Source organism: Sturnus vulgaris, chromosome 11, assembly GCF_052056855.1.
Source record: "Sturnus vulgaris isolate bStuVul1 chromosome 11, bStuVul1.hap1, whole genome shotgun sequence".
In the NCBI taxonomy this organism is placed as follows: Eukaryota; Metazoa; Chordata; class Aves; order Passeriformes; family Sturnidae; genus Sturnus; species Sturnus vulgaris.
The window spans coordinates 4,839,821-4,858,048 of NC_142253.1; the positions used below are offsets into that span (position 1 = coordinate 4,839,821).

Sequence of the window (18,228 nt, forward strand, 5' to 3'; positions counted from 1 at the left end):
ATAATTGTATGCTTGTTTTGAAGAAACTTTAATGTCTGCTTGAACACAATTCAGTGCTCTTACTGAGATTGCCTAAAAGAGTAAAGTGCAAAATGAAAGGAATTAGGTTAGAATTTTAGTACTCACTTTTGTCTAAATTTATTATTTTAGAGCATTCCTTTCTGAAAGCAACTGATTTAGCCCTCATTTTCACTGCATATGCAAGTATGAAGAAAGGTTATTTAAGGGTTACTCAGTGTAGTGTTCCGAGGGAGCTGAATTGCTGATGGAAAGGCCTCTGTGGATGTAGGTGGGTTTGGATGAGGAATGGATTACTCTGGTACTCACTTCCTTTAGGAACTTAAGAGCCCATGTTCAAAATCCCATGTCAAAATCACATGAGAGAATGGTTAGTTGTATTTTTTTCCTGCTACACATTTGTTGAAATTTATGTGCTTACATTTTACTAAGGGCTATAATGATCCTTAATATGAGGTGGAAGGGTTATCACAATGAAATTAAACCCCTTGGTTTCTAGTTGTAAAATATGTATAAACTGTAAAAAGCACGGGTCAGCATAAAATAAAATTTTCCGCTAACAGTGTGCTCTGGTTCTCTTTGAGAAAAGACTTAAAAATAGTTCTGGGGAGGGTGGGTGGGTGTGAACTTAGTGCTGTGAAAGGAAAATATTACTTAAGGTAGAAGATACCAGATGTAGTTGGAATACAGTTACAGATGCCTGCTGAAGTCTTGCGGTACCGTGGGTATTTATGTACGAGGGGCTGGTTTATTTCTAAATGCACCGCAGGGAAGGGGTTGTGGATAATGTGAAATTCGCTTATTTCCTTTATTCATGTAAGCGGTGTCCTTGCGGGGTCAGCTCCTCTGCCAGCGCCGGCCTTTTCTCGCAGCTTTCCTGGTTCGGGATGAGCGTTTGTTCCTCGTTTCCCACCTGGGAACGCGGGGAGAAGAGGTCTGGGCTGTGCTGGAGGATTCAAAGCTCTTTGGTGGCGGTGCCCTGCGGGAATTGGGTCAAAGCGAAGGCGGGTGCGGGCGCAGGCAGGAGCGCTGCCGTGTGTCAGGAGAGCGGGGCATCGATGAACCCGTGTCCTTCGCCCGGGGCTGGCCGTGAGCGCGGCGGTCCCGGCCCCGCTGCTGCCGGCCTGGGCTCGGGGGGACGCCTGGAACAATGGGGTGCCGGAGCCTGCGCTTCCTGCCGGGCCGCGGCAGGAAAAGGCCCCTTTTTCCTCCGCATCCTGCGCTCGCCGCTCCCGGGGAGGCAGCGTTTAATTTCCGGCAGCAGAAGGAAGACGCGGCTGCTCCGCCGCTGCTCCCCCGCGGGCAGGTGCGCTTCGCTGCGGGCCCCACCTGAGCCGCGCTGCCCGAGCCCGAGCCGCGCCTGGGCGCTGCGGGAAGGCTCCTCCTTCCCGGCTCCTTCCCTTCCCTGCTCCTTCCCTTCCCTGCCTCCTTCCCCGGCTCCCGCCGCCCCGGGCGGGGCGGTCCCGGCGGCCGCGGCTGCTCCCGGCGGCGGTGCCGCCCGCCCCTCTCTCGCAGCCGCACGGGCGCTTCCCCCGGAGCCCGGCGGGGCCGGGCCGAGCGCTGCCCCCGGACATGAGGATTGAGGCCGGCGGCGAGCGCCCAACAGGAGGAGCGGCCGGTCCCGTGGGCCGCGGGGCTCCTCGGGGCCGGCGGGGCTGAGACGCGGTGAGAAACGCGGTGAGATGTGCGGTGATACGCGGTGACATGTGCGGGGCGATACGTGGTGAGATGCGATGCTGTGCCAGGGCGGGGCGACGGTGCCAGGTCCAGCACGGGCATGACAATCCCGGGTCAGACACCAGGTCCCGGTCTGGGTCCGGTTCTGGTGCCCAGCACGGCCCGGCACAGGATGCCGGGCACCTTCCCGAAGGGACAGCCCCGCAGCCAGCGCTCAGGGGTGCGGAAGGGGCCGCGTGTTCTGGGGACACCGCGGGGTTTGTGATGCTCCCATCATGCTCCAAGGTGTGATCTTGTGAAATACCCCATGCCCCGGGGAGAGGGACCCGAGTGACCATCAGCACAGTGCTGTGGAAGCTGCTCTCTCTGCCGGGAGCGTGTCCCGAGGAGCAGGACAATGTCCTGAGGAAATCTTTTGCAGCACGTTTATAACTCCCCCCTCCTCCTCCACTCTAGGTTTCTGTACCTGGGAAATCTGAAGTCGTTCCTCTCAAACCAAACAGGTAAAACTACTTGTATCGTAGGAATTTTGCTACAGGCTTCGGTTGAAAGCAAGCATGCAAATTTTAGCAAATTCTAACGCCAAAAAAAGGTGGAGTTTAGATACAGGCCATACATTTTTTTTCCTCAGGAAGTTTAATGGTTCAAAGCAGGGATGTTAGATGAGAGGGTTGTATTAGCAGGAAGGTATGCAGTCAGCTTTAGGGTATACAGATGTGTGGGCCTGTGTGTCTATACATGTGTATATATATAAATACACTTCTATTATATATAAAATTATATATAGAATATACTCAGTAGTCAAATTCCTTTAACATAATGTTAAGCACTAAAAACAGGCATCCTGTAACACACTTATCTGTGATCCTCTATTTATGTCTGCCTATTTTTCCCTCAGCTAATGATTAGTTCAAAGTGGAGAATGTATTATTTTCATACTTATTTTAAAAATAAAAATCCTTCTTTTCTCACCCCTCCCCCCCAGTTCTTGTACTTTTTCTCCCTTCTCACTGGATATTACATGCTCTATACTTAGTTTCCACATGGAACTTTCAGGATCCCTTGGCATTTAGCTAAAGTAAACACACCCATTTTAGCTTGACTGGGAGTTTGTAGTGCGTAATAACACTCAGTGACTAATGATTCAAAGATAATCCTGAGGTTGTGCAGTCTGGCCTCTCAGTGAAAGTTTGGTCTTCACATGAAAAAGAAACCACCCCAGAAATGCAAGTGCAAATTCTTTGACTATATGTCTGATTCTGACTGAATTTTGTCTTGTGTGCTTGAAATGCTGCAGATATGTTAATTCCATTTTCCCCCCTATTTTATTTATAAAGTACAGAACTCACAGGTTGCCATGTTTATATTGCTTGTGTTTGGATTGCTACTGCAAGAAATTCTGGCTTATTCCCAAGCTGAAAATCCTGCTGAATTCCCAAACATTCCAAAAGAGCCATTCTACAGCTACAAAGCCATCAACTTGCCAGATGAGCACATCCCCTACTTTCTGCACAATAACCAGCACGTTGCTGACATCTGTAAGCAGGATGCTCTTTGCCCATATAAAGTAAGTTTGCTTTTTTCTGTTTGTTTGTTCAAATGTCCTATCAGGTTGGTTTGTTCTTGGGAGTTGTAGCAGTTGAAGATGGTGATTAATTGGTCTCCTTGCTAATTAGTCATGAAAAAGGTTTGTCTTAGAACATATAAAAGACAAGATATTGTTGTGCATGTGTGTTCACTTTGGATCCTCTGCTGTGCATGAAGAATCTGGCTGTTGTTTCTCAGACTCTGTTTGAAAACAGACCAAACCAAAAGCCTTTTATGCAAGATTTATGAGCAAGATGCCATTTAAAAGCCAACAACTTGCTTAAGTCATTTCCCATTTTCCTGTTGCAAAACCTGATTCAGTCATTCTGTGTTGCAGAAACACTTGAAGAAATTAAAATCCTGCTGGGGTTATGAGAAATCTTGCAGATCAGAGAACAGGTTCAGTTACCCAGTGTGTGATTATGTTGAAACTGGGTGGTAAGTTTATTTTTAAATGTCTACTGTAGATTATGGTAAAAAAATAGTGTAGTGCTCACTTTGATATAGCTGTGAAGTAAACATTATTGTGATATTTAGAATTTAAAGAGTGATTTTTTTTTTTTTTTGTGGACACCTGTGTATAGATATAATGTGTGTATTTATGCATAATGAGCCTTTCAACATGATTTTAAAAAATTAGCTTTTTAAGGAAGAAAATAGTGCTAGAAATGCTTCCTGCCAGAATGTTTTCATTATTCTGATTTAGCCTTGAATTCAGATTCCTAAAATAACTCTATTTCCTTTCTTAGCTTTAAAAACAGAGGAAAAAATGTGAAAAAAAATGTCTACCCTTTTAGGGGAGAATAGCTTTAAATTGTCATTGATGTTTTAACTTACATGCAGCTGATAAGTGCTTCCTGTTTTGGCATCTTAAATGCCAGTAAAATAACTGGCTGGTTCTTTTGTTCCACTTTCAGTGGGAAAATGTTATCTGTTGAAGTTATTACTAGAATTGAGCAACAGACCTTGATTTGTTTCCTCTCTCCTTCACACATCAGGGCAAGTGACATCGAGACAGCCCAGCAGATATTCTGGAAACAAGCAGACTTTGGATATGTTCAAGAGAGGCTCAGTGAAGTGAAAACCCATTGCAAGCCTGCAGCAACAGTAGGTATTTCTGATAGATGTGATACTTTGCACTTGTTTTTAAAAATAATTTTTGTTATTGACAGAATTCTACTTGTTCTTAACAGGGGGATTCATCTCTGACCTGTTCCCAGTACCTTCAGCACTGCAGAGCAACAAACTTGTACATTGATTTACGAGCTGTAAAGAGAAACCATGACAGGTCTCTGATTTGCCTGTGTTATAGCAGAAATGGGATGGCAGGGAAAAGGATTTGAGAATTTCTTTAACAAAGTTGGTTTGCTTGTTGCCATGGGTTTTACTGCTTGTTGCTGAAGCCCTGTAAAGGTTTACACCTCTTCATTGCTGGCTGCTGCTGGTGGTGTAAAAACCCAAATTCTCACTTTTATGGAATGATGATGGGTGATTGAAATCCTCCCTGATGGAAGAGAGGAAGACGTTTCTGTGTCTTCAGTCACATCCTTCCTTGGTCAGAACATGTGCAAAATACAATTGTTTTTGGCTGAGGAACCAAAACCTTTCCTGTGCCTTTATACCAGATCCAGGAGCTGCATTTTTAGATACTGAGTGACTGAGGAGAGATCTGAACCCACATCTTCCACATCCCAAATTAAAAAGCTACCTATTGGAAACTAGATGGAAAAAACCATGTGGTGCTGGCATGACCCTCTGCCTTGTCTTTGAAGTCAGTGTCTCGATCTGGTTCATGACTGAGACTGATATTACCCCTCAGAATAGGTTTTGTCATCATCACAGCCTGTCCTGGAAGCTAATTGAGACAGTGTTTTTAGCTAGAAACTTGTTTTCAGGAAATTTTTTCTTGCACCTCACTCTTCATATGTCATATAAATTCCTTCAGTAATGAAGTGGTTGTGAAATCTGAGGTAAATTTAAATTTACCTGTTTTATTTTAATAAAAAACCCAAAACCTATAACCAGTCCTGTCATACAGTGATACATCACTGTCATGAAGCAAAATCTAATTAATTTACTCATGTGGGTATGTGTAAATAATTCTTAATAACATTCTGGGTGGATTAGTGCTGCTTTCTGAGATGATGTCTAGACCTTCAAGGACACCACTGTCTTTATTTGGGAATTGTGGAAAATTCTTGATTTACACTGAGGAAAATACTCAGGTTTTAAATATGTATGAAGTGCCCTGCTGAACTGAGACTAAGTAGCACTGGCTTGAGTATGTAATTGAGATTGCAAGGCACTGGTAGCCCTCTTGCACAAAAGCTGATAGACTTTTTCTAATTTGCATTAGATTCAAAGAAGACTTTTTCCAGAAGGGAGAAATTGGCGGTCATTGTACTCTTGACGTTCAAGCATTTTTGGCTGAAGGTCAACGCAAGAGCCCTCTGCAATCTTGGTAAGAATATCTTGGCAAGGCTGCTTCCAAGTTCACTTGCTAATTATTTTTTATTTTTGTCATTGGCATTACCAGCTGTGTGTAGGGGATTTCATACTGAGGAAAGACTTGCTCCTTTTAAGGTCAATTTGAGAGTTCAAATTAGAAACCTCTGATAATTACATCTCTGCAGAAAGTCTGAACCACACTGTGTGGAATTGTGTCCTGCCTCATTTGCGGCAGCAAAAGATGTGAAATCATCTCGCAATTGGAAGTTCTAACCTCCAGGTGTTTTCTGGGCAAGGTGCTGGTGCTGTGCCTAATCTGTGTGTGGAAGGGGTGATGGTTTTGTGGTGAGGTGCCTTGAGGCTGGCCCTTGTGTGTGAGTTCCCAGCGTCCTTGGTGAGGATGATCTGGATATGTGCTCACACGGAGTTCCCAGGGAGCCTGTGCTGGGAATGGGAGGTGGGTGAGTCCACAGGCTGAGTAAGAAGTGCAGAGCTTCACAGTTTGCATGTTAGCACTTCAAAGCTGCCTTGCCAGTTAGCTGATGAAGGAACTGGAGCCATTAAGGTCCATATAATAATTTATTCTTATGCTTTGCTTATATTTTCTTTTTCTTCCTCCATTTTTCATTGATGTTTAAGTCAGGAGCTGCTGCAGAGGAGGAAGACTTTTCTGCTCTACCTGCTGTTGTCATCACAAGTGTTCATCCTTGCTTAGATGCAGGAACAATAAATACTGCCTCTACATTCATTATTCCAACCAAAGCACGGAAATCTCCCTTAAGTGTCTTTGGCAAGGCAGATCAAGTTGGGTGGAGCCACAGATGCAGGCTCTGAGGCTTTGTTACATCCCTGCTGCCTTGATTTGGAGATCAAAGGTGCTGTTCACTCCTGAGATCAAAGGCAGTGTTTAACCTCTAGAAGCCTTGAAGAACCTTCCATTATCATTTCAAATCATTTTAATTGTCAGACTCTATCAGTTTTCAGCAGTCCTGTTAACTGAAATGGACTGGAAGGACAGTTACTAAACCTGAGCCATACGAAGTACATTTGTTTAAATGTGTTGATGTCAAAGCATATTCTGTGTGATTGAATCTTTCTAGGTTTGCAGAACTCCAGACATTCACTGCATTAGACTTCAGGCCTCTAGAAGATGGGAAGTGTGACATTGTTATTGAAAAGCCAACGTACTTCATGAAATTAGATGCAGGTAATTGGTATCTTGAGTTTTTTGGGGGGTTTTTGGGTTGTTTTTTTTTTTTTGGACTGCAGCGAAAAATGCTCATATTCAACTTGCCCATCTACATTAGGCCTTTGTGACAGTTCACTGGTAATATGAAAAATGGTGTGTTTGTTAGTTCCTTTTTAGTTCCTCTTTTTGGTGTAGTTCCACTGATGAACTTAGAAACTGAGATTTGAAAATCTTAAAATTTCCCACAGATGATTTAGAAAAAAAAAAATCAGAACAATTTCCTGTTGTTTGTCCTGCACAGTTGTTCTCTGGACTGTGATTTGGCAGTGTTTGACTTTGTGCCAAAGGCTGTCCTGGCTGTGTTTCTGCATGGCAGGTTCCATACCATCAAACACAAAGTGTGGGTGTCTGTCCTGAGTGCTCAGCAGCAGGACCGTGTGCATTGCATGACAGGGAAGAGAAGTGGAGCTCCAAGAGGGGCAGCACCCAGGCACCTTCAGGAATGTTTTTTGAGCCTCACCAGCCTTTTTGTTGGTGCAGCACAGTTTGCAGCCCGGTGTTGAGGAGGAGGACAAACCAAGCAGCTGCAGTGGGGTGAGCTGTGTTTGGGCTGGGTGCTCGTGTGCTGGGTTCTGTCCCTGTCACACACAGCAGCTCTGACCCCAACTCCTCCTCTTCCCCTGCCTGACATTTTAAGCCAAGTTGTTGCAAGGAACTGGGCTGTGTTACCTCCTTTGTGCTCCCTCCTTTGTTCCATGGGAGATTTTTTGTGTGCCAGGAATGAACGAGAGAGAAGATCTGAGCAATGATTTGGGCTTTGGCTTGTGTGGAAGTACAAGTTCTGTCTTGAGCTTCCCTCAGCCCCACTAAAGCAGAGCCCAGACCTGTGCTGAAGGCCAGTTTTCATGTTTCCTTATGTCTGAATGGGCTCTGTTAAAGCAGGAGATGCTTTTATATCCTTCAAAAACCAGCTGCAGACTGTAAAGACAAAGAGCACATGAAGCTCATCTTTCTTTTGGCCGCTCTTCTAACTCTTTTGTACTTTTTAAAAACACATGGTACCTCAGATTTCCTTCCTTGATTCCTTCCTTTTAGAGGTTCCTTTTTTTCGGGTGTATTAGGAGGATTCAAGGAGTCAGAAGCAAGGGAAGCTAATATAAAATGCAGGATGCTAATCAGAAAAAATGCATAAACCAAAAAAGTGGAGCAAGTAATGCAGTGTTTTTCTAACAATTATTTCTTTTCCAGGTGTTAATATGTACCATCACTTCTGTGATTTTGTCAATCTTTACATTACCCAGCATATCAATAATTCCTTCAGCACTGATGTCAACATTGTCATGTGGGACACTGTAAGTCTGCTGTGCTTTTAGCATATTTGTGATGGGTTGTATTTCTCCTTTTTAGAGGCTCTGAAGGTTTTAGTAGCCATTCCTTAGCTCTCTCATGGGCATAGCCATGTAGAACTGATAAATTTCTGGATCCTTTTAATACAGGAGCATGAGTAATAGTTAGAGAACAGATTTTCTATGATAAACCATGTGCTGTTGGAATGCTCCACTTTGCTAGTACATAGTTATACCTTTTTTTGATGTGACCTCAAAAATAACCTGCTCAGTATTTCTAATCTGTAGCATTTGAAGCTTTAATTGGTTTTTGTAGGCTTTTTTCTCTTGGAATATTGAAGTAGATTAGCTCAACTGTTTCTTCTATATTTAAAAAGAAATGTGGTCTTGCAAATCAGTAATGTGCAGCCTGCAGTAAAGAAAACAGCTAAATTAAATCCTTATATATATTAAAACAGAGTTTAATATTTAATTCCTTTAAGTAGCCTTCTTGCAGTTACTTTCCTCAATCACCTCTCACATTCCCATGATGACATAAAACAAGTTTTTAAGTGGAGCTGTTTCTTCTGTACTGCTGGGTTGAAACCATGAATGTGTTTGAGTAGCATTAGTTTTATTGGACAGTGTTTAAGTTGTGTAGGAGGGTATTAAACTAAATAAAAAACAACTGGGCAATTTGTAATATGCCAGATAACATGCATAATCTGGTCCAGAAATAACAGTTCTTGAATATGACACTGTCCCACACCTCTTTTTGTGATCATGAAGTGCTGAGTTTTCTCTCTGAGCCTTTGGTGCTAGGACAGCTGAACTTCAATAGAGAATGGCAAATATTCCCTGCTTGCTGTTTAATGAAAAACCTGTTTGGCTAGAAGAAACTTTTTTCTAACTGTTGTATTTTAAAGCTAAAATCAGTGCCATCTGTCAGATAAGTGATCTCTCAAGGTGTTGCACAGGGACCTGTTAATCCAGCTCTGGTGGCTTTCTGGAAAGATCAGGTGTTAGACAGCATTGTAAATTACTTTGAAAAGCAACTCTTTGTCTTATGTTGCAGAATCAAATAACTCTTTCAAATGTGCCATTCAAAATTATGCCACACTGTTTTCATTTTAAGTGAGCATTACCTGCTCAGGCAGCTGCAGTTCATTGCTGTGTAAAACCAGGTGATGGCACCAGTCAACTGCTGATAAACTGTCTGTGCTCATCAAAAGGTGGACTTGAGCTTATTATTAATTCTCTTTTTTTTTCCCTTGATGTAATTAGATTTGGCCATACTTCCTAGCTACTGTTCTTATTAAAGAGTAATGCCCTTAGATGTAGGTTAAACAAAGCAGAAAATGAGTAGGAATTCCACTGGGTGTTGGTGTGCAGGGAAGAAATGTTTATAAAGCACTTTTAAGGAGACCAGAGAGGGTTAGAAAGTGGTGCTTTCATCAGTTCTCCACTCCTAATCTGGGAGAGCAGTTCTTGTAATACATGGCCAGAAGGGAGTCTGGAATGTAAAATTCATTAAAACCTAATGGCAGAGCAAGAGGAAGGCCTCTTGAACCGAAGGAAATCTGGTGCCCTTTAGATTCTTTTACCTTTCACCAGATTTCTGTTCTCTCCTGCTATCATTTGCAGTCCTATTTTCAAATTTCCTATTTAATATGTTCCCACACAACTTCCCAAGCAGCCTGAGCCAGCCCCAGAGTTGAAAGGAAGCTTTAGTGAGAATCTGTACCAGGCTACTGAGGGCACATTTAATTGCATTCAAAGAGCAAGAGGTGGTGACTCAGCCCTGGGATGTGTAGGAAAGGTGACAGATTGAAGGCAGGCGCCCCTGCTGCTGGGAGTAGATGGCTCTTTAAAAGTTCCCCACAGAACTTTTAAAGGGGAAAGTTTTTTACTGCTCTCTATAGAAACTTCTCAGCTGTTTCTTCCATCAAATCAGATCATTGCCTTCAATTTGTGATACATGTACCATATGCAAGTGGCAATCCCAAAACAGGCAAATGCAAAACAGGCTTGTTGTGACTTTTTACCTCAAACTTCAGTGCTGCACTACAAAACCAGGTGGTTTTGTGTTTTTTAATCTCAGATGTTGAGGTTTAGACCTTCTACCATCCCTGTGTTTGTGTTACTTCAAATTTAACTTGTGTTCTGTTGATTCTGGGAAAAGTAATAAGTAATTCTCACTCCTAACTCAGAAATTATAATTTGCTATTGAAGAAATTGTCTAGTTGGCTAATTTATAGAAGTTTTTATTAAAAATTAACTACCTGAGAGGTAATTTGAGTTACCTGCCAGTGCAAACACTGAGTTTGGTGCTGTGTAATGTCTTTTCTGTGCTAGGCTGCCTTGGGCCCTGTGTTGGTGTTGCAAATATTAACTGTATTAAAACTCATATATACAGAACCTGTAAATCATGAAGAGAGTTTCTAATATGCATTTATGTAATTGTTGTACCCTTATTTTTTTTGCTTTCCTCCTAGAGCTCATATGGCTACGGTGACCTGTTCAGTGAGACATGGAAGGCATTTACTGACTATGAAATAATTCACCTGAAAACCTTTGACTCTAAAAGGGTATGGAATTCTATATTTTGTTTTAATTCATGGTCACTAGGGAGCAAATGTGACAACTTCTCAAGCTGCTTGGGGTTATGGGTTCTAGAGGAAAGCATTAATACTTTCCATGCATGTTTAATTTGTGTAGTATGAGTGTTCTACTTCAGAGCTGTAACAAGAAACAAGAGCTGTAACCTGATTCTGTGGTGTGTCTATCCTGTATATGGATGGACCTAACTTTTGTGTCCTTTTGAAGTGGTATTTCTGAATAGGTTTTGCTTCTGCAGGACTCCTGACTGAAGTTAAGGGTTATCAAATAGTCTTTCTAAAGTCTTCTAATTCCTTCTGAGGTGGTTTTTTTTTCCCCTGTAACTGTTGGCATTCCTGCTCGTTATCATTAAAAAAATTACACCAAAAAATGCATCCATTCATTCAGAGCTCATTTTAGCCTCTTCAATCTAGTAGTAAACTGATTAACTGGTTTACTTCTCTTTAGTCCATGATTGTTCTGTTTTGGGGTGTTTTCATCACCTCTTCCCACACTTGCAGGTCCCAAGTGAGAGCTCTTTCGGGATCTTTGTTCTGCTCATTTGCACAGCGAGGCAGGCAGGCTGTCCTTGGCAGGAGCAGGAATTGCTGGCTCGTTAGGAGCAGGGCTGGCAGGGAACGGGCCGGGGGTGGGCTGTAACTCCTTGTGATCCCCTTGCCAGGTGTGCTTTAAAGAAGCCGTGTTCTCTTTGCTGCCTCGGATGCGATATGGATTGTTCTATAACACACCCCTGGTGAGTCCCTTTGTCCATCCATTCTCGCTAGGAGGGTGTGGCAGGGTGGAATCTGAGCTGGGGAACCCCTCCAATATCATGAAATACACTGCAGCGAAGGTGCCAACTTCTAATGGAATCATCTTCCCTAAAGATTGGGATTTTAAAATTATTCCAGCTGGTTGTGTGCAGTCTCCTATGTCACAGCTCAGGAGGTGCAAATTATTCCTCTTTAGTGGGTGGGTACTGTGAAGTAACTGGTATTTTTGCAGAGCACAAGAGCTTGAACACAGTCAGACTTCCCCGAGGGTATTAGCTCACACACTCAGGCTCTAGCAGTAGAGTTGTATTTCTTTCTAAATGAAAGTGCCACTTGTGTTTCAGTGAATAGCACAGTGCATGATACTGGGCTTTTGTTCCACAAGAATGGTAAAAACCTGATCACAAAGCTCAGTTTTCTGAGCAAAATAACTCTGTATATTAACAACTGCTTTTTAAATTTCAGATCTCTGGCTGTCACGGTACGGGGCTGTTCCGAGCCTTTTCTCAGCATGTGCTACACAGATTAAATATTACCCAGGAAGGACCCAAGGTGTGAAAACTGCATAATACAACTGTGATATGGAGCTGGTGGTTCTTGCCAGAGAATAGCAGTAGCAAACAGAACCCAGTGTGGAATGAGGGTGTATCTGTGTACTTTGTCTTTTCCTGTGATGTTTAGGGTTTAGGTTTGCCCCGTAAAGGCCTTCAGAGAACATTTGTGCATTTTTGTGGAAGTTGCCCTTATGTCTTATTTCTGTAGGACAGATTTTAGAGCATTCTCCTTCCCACCTTAGGGTCTCTTCCCTATATCCATTCTCTGTGCTTTTATGTCCTTCCCAGTTAAGTCAGACACGTGTTCCATGGAGCAGCAGTGGGGATCCCACAAAGCAGAGCAGAGCTTGCCCTTTATCAATCCCCTTGGATGCTGCTGAGCTCGGATCAGAGCTGCAAGCAGTGGAATCTGGTCCCTCCATGCCTGCCCAGCACCATCTGTCTGGTCTGGCCTTCTCTGTTGCTCACACTGATGATTTTTGCACGTTGCCTTGGTGGCCAGGCCAGTTCTGGGCCAGTTGAGGTTGAAGTGTCTGCTGGAGAGTAGCCCACATATTATTGCTGAGGAGCACATTCAGAGCTCTGCACAGGCATTTAGTTATGCTTCTCCTGCTGACACTAATGGGAGCCATGCAGTTAAATCTCTTTATTTCACTTGGAACGCTCACCCCTGTGAGTCCAATTAATTAAAAGAGGTAAAAGAGGAACTGTTATAGAAGTAAAACATTTTTTTTTTCCCAAGGAACTTGTGCACAAGCCATCCAGAAAGCTCCTTTTCTGCTTTCAAAAACTGCCATATAATGTGTAATACAAAGGCTCTTTTGTACTGAATGATATAAATCTTTCAGAAAATATTTAGTTCTTGGTTAATAATCACTTTCACAAAGTTTTTGGTGCTTTGAATCTGTCAGAAAATACGATGTGAATTTTAAGGTGGTTACATCATCTATTTATTACTTGTGGAAGGAATATTTAATTACTCAAATAATTGCCAGAAGTAAATACTGAGGAGTTTGGGATTGTTTTTTTGTGAGGGCTGCCTCTCAGCTAACACAGTGCTGCTTCTTTCTTTTTAGGATGGGAAAATTCGAGTCACCATCCTCGCACGCAGCACAGATTACCGGAAAATATTAAACCAGAATGAGGTGTGGTCCATTTTATCTTTAAAAAAGATTTATTAGAAGTTCAATTTTTCTTATTGGATTGATTTTTTTTTTTCCAGGTACAGCCAAGACATCTATTTTCTGGCAAATCTCAGACAAATATGTCCAGTGTTTATATTAATTTGTTCTAAAATGTCTTCTAGGCAGTCTCCATTTCTATACCCCAGACACTGAACCTTGCTGCCCTTTCTAAATATCCAGTGGAAGACTGCAAATGTAATACTAAAAGTATTTCCTCTGAGCAAACAGACACTGCAGATCTTCTGATAAAATTAAATTATTTCACTTTCAGATTATTCCTTTTATTTATAGCATCTCCAGTGTCTAACAAAACCCTTTGTAATGCCTGCAGATTGGAATGCACAAGCCCTCGTATCAGTTTGTGCACTCAGAACATAATTAATTTTCATATTTATTTATGTTTTTGAATCATGCAACTTCGTGGACTTGTGTAAAAGCTTCTTTCATGGTAAAATGATAATATTCAATGTTTTCATACCTGGTTTCATTCTCTGTGCTTAGTGCCTGACAAAAATGAATTGGGATTATAATCCCCACTTTATGTAGGGAGAACCTGAGGCTGATGTGATGCAGTAGCTCAGTGGCAGAGCAGACAGAGCAAAGGATTTGTGCTTTATCTGCTGGGCTGTCCTCAGCTGATGCCTCCACTGCTGCAGGTAGTTTGTGTCCTGGTACCATGGCAAAGAGAGAAGTTGGTTTTATCTTTACCAGGCAAGGGAGTAATTAACTGAAAGAAGACACCAAATCCTTGTCTTTTTATTCTTCTCCCCAGCTTGTGAATGCTTTGAAAACAGTGTCAGCGCTGGAGGTCAAAGTGGTGGACTACAAGTACAAGTGAGTTGTTGGAGGAAACTGCTGTGAGCTCGTGCTGCCTGTGGCTGCTGACAGCTCTGTCTGTCCCCTGGTCTAACCTGGGCAAAATCCAAGCACTGGGAAGGAAAAGTGTTGGGTGAGGTAGTTGAGCACACCCATTCCACAATGCAGTAGCTAGGGTTAGCAGGCTCGGGTTAAAGCTACTGTACAATGAACAAGGTTTGAAATCCCTTTTGCTCCCTCTCCCAGAGCCAGCTGTGTTCCCATCACCTTTTTGCAGGTTTCTCTGAATAGCTGTGTTAGCAGGGATTTCCCTGGTATGATGCCAGTGTCTTATTTTATGAGCCTTAGTTTAGTAATCAGTAATAACTCTGATTATTTGCTGCTCTGGTGACCCCTGAAAACACCACTTGAGGTCGGTTTGTGGTGCCAGGTGTTTGTTGTGCCAGGAAGAAATGGATTGAAGGAAAAGTTCCCAAACAAAGCGTGCCTGTCCCAAATGGCAGCAGCTCCACCTGGAGCTGTCATGAATCATGCAGGAAGAGTGAGAAACTGAAGCAGCACTGAGACATCCGTGGTCTGACCAAACACAGACAGTGGGAGGAAGTTTGTGTGTTTTACATTACACTGAATGCTGTTCAGAAACAGGAGGTTTTTAGGTTTTTATTTGGGGTATTTTGTTCTTAGTTTTTGGTTTTTTTTTAAGATGATGCATTTTTTAAAAGGCAAATAAAAAGAAAAACCCTTAAACTTACAAAAACTTTAAGTTGACAAAAATATTTTTGAAACAAATTCTTGTGAAGTTTTGAAACCTGCCTGCTTTTCTTTCACTTCCATGCTGAGTTACCACTGGCTGCAGCATTTGTGATTCCTAGTATTGTTCCTTGAATGATCACTTCTCTCTTTCAGTATTCCCTTAAGCCAATTTTGTGCTTTCCCCGTGTTCTGCTGGGCTGGGTAGAGCTTCCACATCATCACCACTTTTCTTGTGTTGTCTGCAGGGAACTTGAATTTTCGGAGCAATTGAGAATTACCCACAACTCTGATATATTCATTGGGATACATGGAGCTGGACTGACCCACCTGCTCTTTCTGCCAGACTGGGCTGTTGTGTTTGAGCTGTAAGTGTGTCTGTCTCTCCTTCCCCCTCTGTTTGTTGCTGTGTGTTAATGAAGCCTCTCCCTTCCTGGTATTTGACCATGAATGTTTGTCTTGCAGCTTTGTTTAGACTTCATAGTTGGCAGCCTCTTCTCCTGGGGATCAAAACAGAGAAAGCTTTCATTATAAAATACAGTGTAATTATATCATACAGGCTAAGCCTGTGATTTCTTAATCTTCCATGGTATAAATATAATGGGAAAATGGCAAACCATGAGAAAACCTCAATGCTTGGGTTCTGCCTGGTGAGTCTGAGATCCAATGATGTTTTAGTGATCCAGGTGAATTGATCAGGTGCATGTCCAGGGCTATTATTGATATTCATTGATTATGTGCTAGCAGCCCCCTGGAGGTTTTTCTGTCCTCCTTGCTCTGCTCAGGACATGAGCACCAGCTTGCTGGCCAAGGTCAGTCCTGTGTTGTTGTGTGTTGCCTAAATTTCTCCTGTAGCTTCCTTTTAAACTTATTTTCTCACAAAGTAGGGATGCAGACACTCCAACCCACAGAACAAAGCAGAAATCCAGAATGCTTGTTAGAAGAGCTCTGAATTCCCCATCCTGGGAAATTCTGCCGTGGGAAGGCTGCAGAACTGGTGTTTTGCAGCGTGGTCTTGGCTCAAGAATGTTTTGTCCTGTCTCCAAATAAGTTCAGAAACTCAGGGTTTTTTTTTCACATGTCCAAGAGCTGCTGCAGCTGGACAGGGACATGTCTGACGTGCAGATGTGCCTCAAACTGCCTCCAAGGCCACATCTTGAGAGCAGAAGGCAGCCCTTGTTCTTGTTTCAGTGGAGCAGAATTTGCCCGTGGTTTTGGTGCCTTAGAACTGGACAACAGACATTTCAATCTTTTCACCCTGGTAACTTCAGCATAATCTCTGTAGGTAAATGTGGTTTTTCTGCCTGTCCCTAGATACAATTGTGAAGATGAACGTTGCTACCTGGATTTGGCAAGGCTGAGAGGCATTCATTACATCACTTGGAGGAAAAGGAATAAAGTATTCCCTCAAGATCAGGTAATGGTGGCTACTCTGGCAGGCTGGGGTGCTGTAACTGAAGGACTTCACAGTTATCCTGTTTTACCTACCTATGTTCTAGTATTTGAAAGATGATATTAATTCTTTAGGCCAAATTAACTTCCCTGTTAAGATTAAGAAATCATTTGATATTAATGGCTGAGGGAAGAAGAGCAATGAAGTTAATTGGCCATGAACCATTCATAGCATGGCTGTTATGCAGTTCCTTTGCTGATTCTTTTGCCTCAGAGCAGATCAGTGGATCAGAAATAATAAATTAAAATGGCAGATCCTCAATTTTTCTTGCTTTTTTGAATGGAAGATGTATTGATCTTTTTTTTTTTTCATGTCTGAAAATCCTTATCTTGTTTTTCTAGGGACACCACCCAACACTGGGAGAACATCCAAAATTTACAAACTACTCCTTTGATGTGGAAGAATTTATGTATTTGGTGCTTCTGGCTGCAAATCATGTTTCACAGCATTCGAAGTGGCCATTTAGGGTAAAACATGATGAATTCTAATTTAGACTTCTGACTGAAATACTGTTTTTAATTAGTCACAAAATGGCCTGGGTTGGAGGGGATTTTAAAGACCATCTCATTTCACCCCTGCCATGGCAGGGACACTTTCCACTATCCCAGGGTGCTCCAAGCCCCAGTGTCCAACCTGGCCTTGGGCACTTCCAGGGATCCAGGGGCAGCCACAGCTGCTCTGGGCACCTGTGCCAGGGCCTCACCACCCTCACAGCAAAGAATTTATCCCTTGTATCCAATCTAAACCCACTCCTTGTCAGGTTGAAGCCATTCCCCCTTGTCCTGTCACTACATGCCCATAAAAAAAATAAATTTCCACCAATGGGGGAAATAACCCATTGTTAATTTGTCAGACCACTTCTTAGCACCATACCTTGTCTTTATAATTCCTTTCTAATCTGGGAGGTTTTGATATGTAGAAACTATTTTTTCATACTATTTCTGGTTTTTTGCACTGTATTTCTACATTCCAGATTCTGAAATACTCTTTATACAAAGATATGTCCACCCATTTCATGTAAGGTTTTCTGGGGTAGATCCAGGGTCAACAGACACTGCAAATTTCTACTTTAAATTTAGAAACATTTTCACATTAGAGAGCAGAGTCTTATGATTTTGCATTTAAATATAAACTTTGGCTCTTGTCCCTGTAGTTATAAATGCTCCAATACAAGAGGTCTGCACAATAGGTTCAGTCAGTTTTCTGTCTCAGAGAAGGTAAATCTTTTCCTAAGTGAGTACTTCAAATTTCAGGTAATCTGGGCATTTCCTACTTTTTCACAAAAAACAGCACTCTGCATTGGAAAACTTGTGCAAATTGGAATAAAACTTGACTTTTTGAGGATTCTAAAGGGAATGGCCTTCTAGTTTTTTTAAGGACAAATGATAAAATGTGTAGAATGTCTTTCAGCTGCAGCTGAAAGGAAAGGAATGATGAGGAACCTTATTCTTGGAGTCACTAAAAGCCTAATTTTTGATATTCTTGTTTCCTCAAAGTGTTGAAGAGTTAATCCAGAAATTTTTTTTTAATGAGATCTTTCCAAAGCCAGTAGCACATTTCACTGCTTTCAGTGAAAGGAATATTAAACCAAAGCCGAGTTCTTTTTGAAATTCCCCCTGGAGCTGAGATGTTCTAGTGGGGAAAATAAAGGTAGTAGTTCTTTTGTCTTAAGTGGGGCCAGCAGGATGTGTAGAAGAATCACATTCAGTGAGATAAAACCCTAGATTTCCATGTTAAATTATGGATTTTTGGGGAATGTGTCCCCATGCTGGGCTTGCAGTTCAGCCGTGCAGTCCCAGTGGCTCGGGGCAGGCACACATTTGTATAGAAAAGCAGGAGAGTTCTGGTAAATACAA

The 18,228-nt window shown here is 42.4% G+C and overlaps 1 protein-coding gene across 4 annotated transcripts; it reads left to right on the forward strand.

Moving 5' to 3' along the window:
• The first annotated feature begins 1,502 nt into the window (after positions 1-1,502).
• EOGT (EGF domain specific O-linked N-acetylglucosamine transferase) lies at positions 1,503-17,723 on the forward strand. Of its 4 annotated transcripts, none has more exons than XM_088171280.1 (17): positions 1,503-1,683; positions 2,152-2,198; positions 3,033-3,262; positions 3,620-3,720; positions 4,281-4,389; positions 4,476-4,570; positions 5,639-5,743; positions 6,831-6,937; positions 8,168-8,271; positions 10,740-10,832; positions 11,525-11,596; positions 12,081-12,167; positions 13,246-13,314; positions 14,126-14,187; positions 15,168-15,287; positions 16,234-16,336; positions 16,714-17,723. In XM_088171280.1, exons 3-17 carry the CDS (start codon positions 3,053-3,055, stop codon positions 16,858-16,860), a joined length of 1,584 nt encoding a protein of 527 aa, XP_088027406.1. In that variant the 5' UTR covers positions 1,503-1,683; positions 2,152-2,198; positions 3,033-3,052; the 3' UTR covers positions 16,861-17,723. The 4 variants fall into 4 exon arrangements, with proteins under 4 accessions (XP_088027406.1, XP_014728837.2, XP_014728829.2 ...); XM_014873351.2 differs by having other exon boundaries at positions 1,571-1,695; XM_014873343.2 differs by having other exon boundaries at positions 1,571-1,695; positions 3,038-3,262.
• Positions 17,724-18,228: the final 505 nt, after the last annotated feature.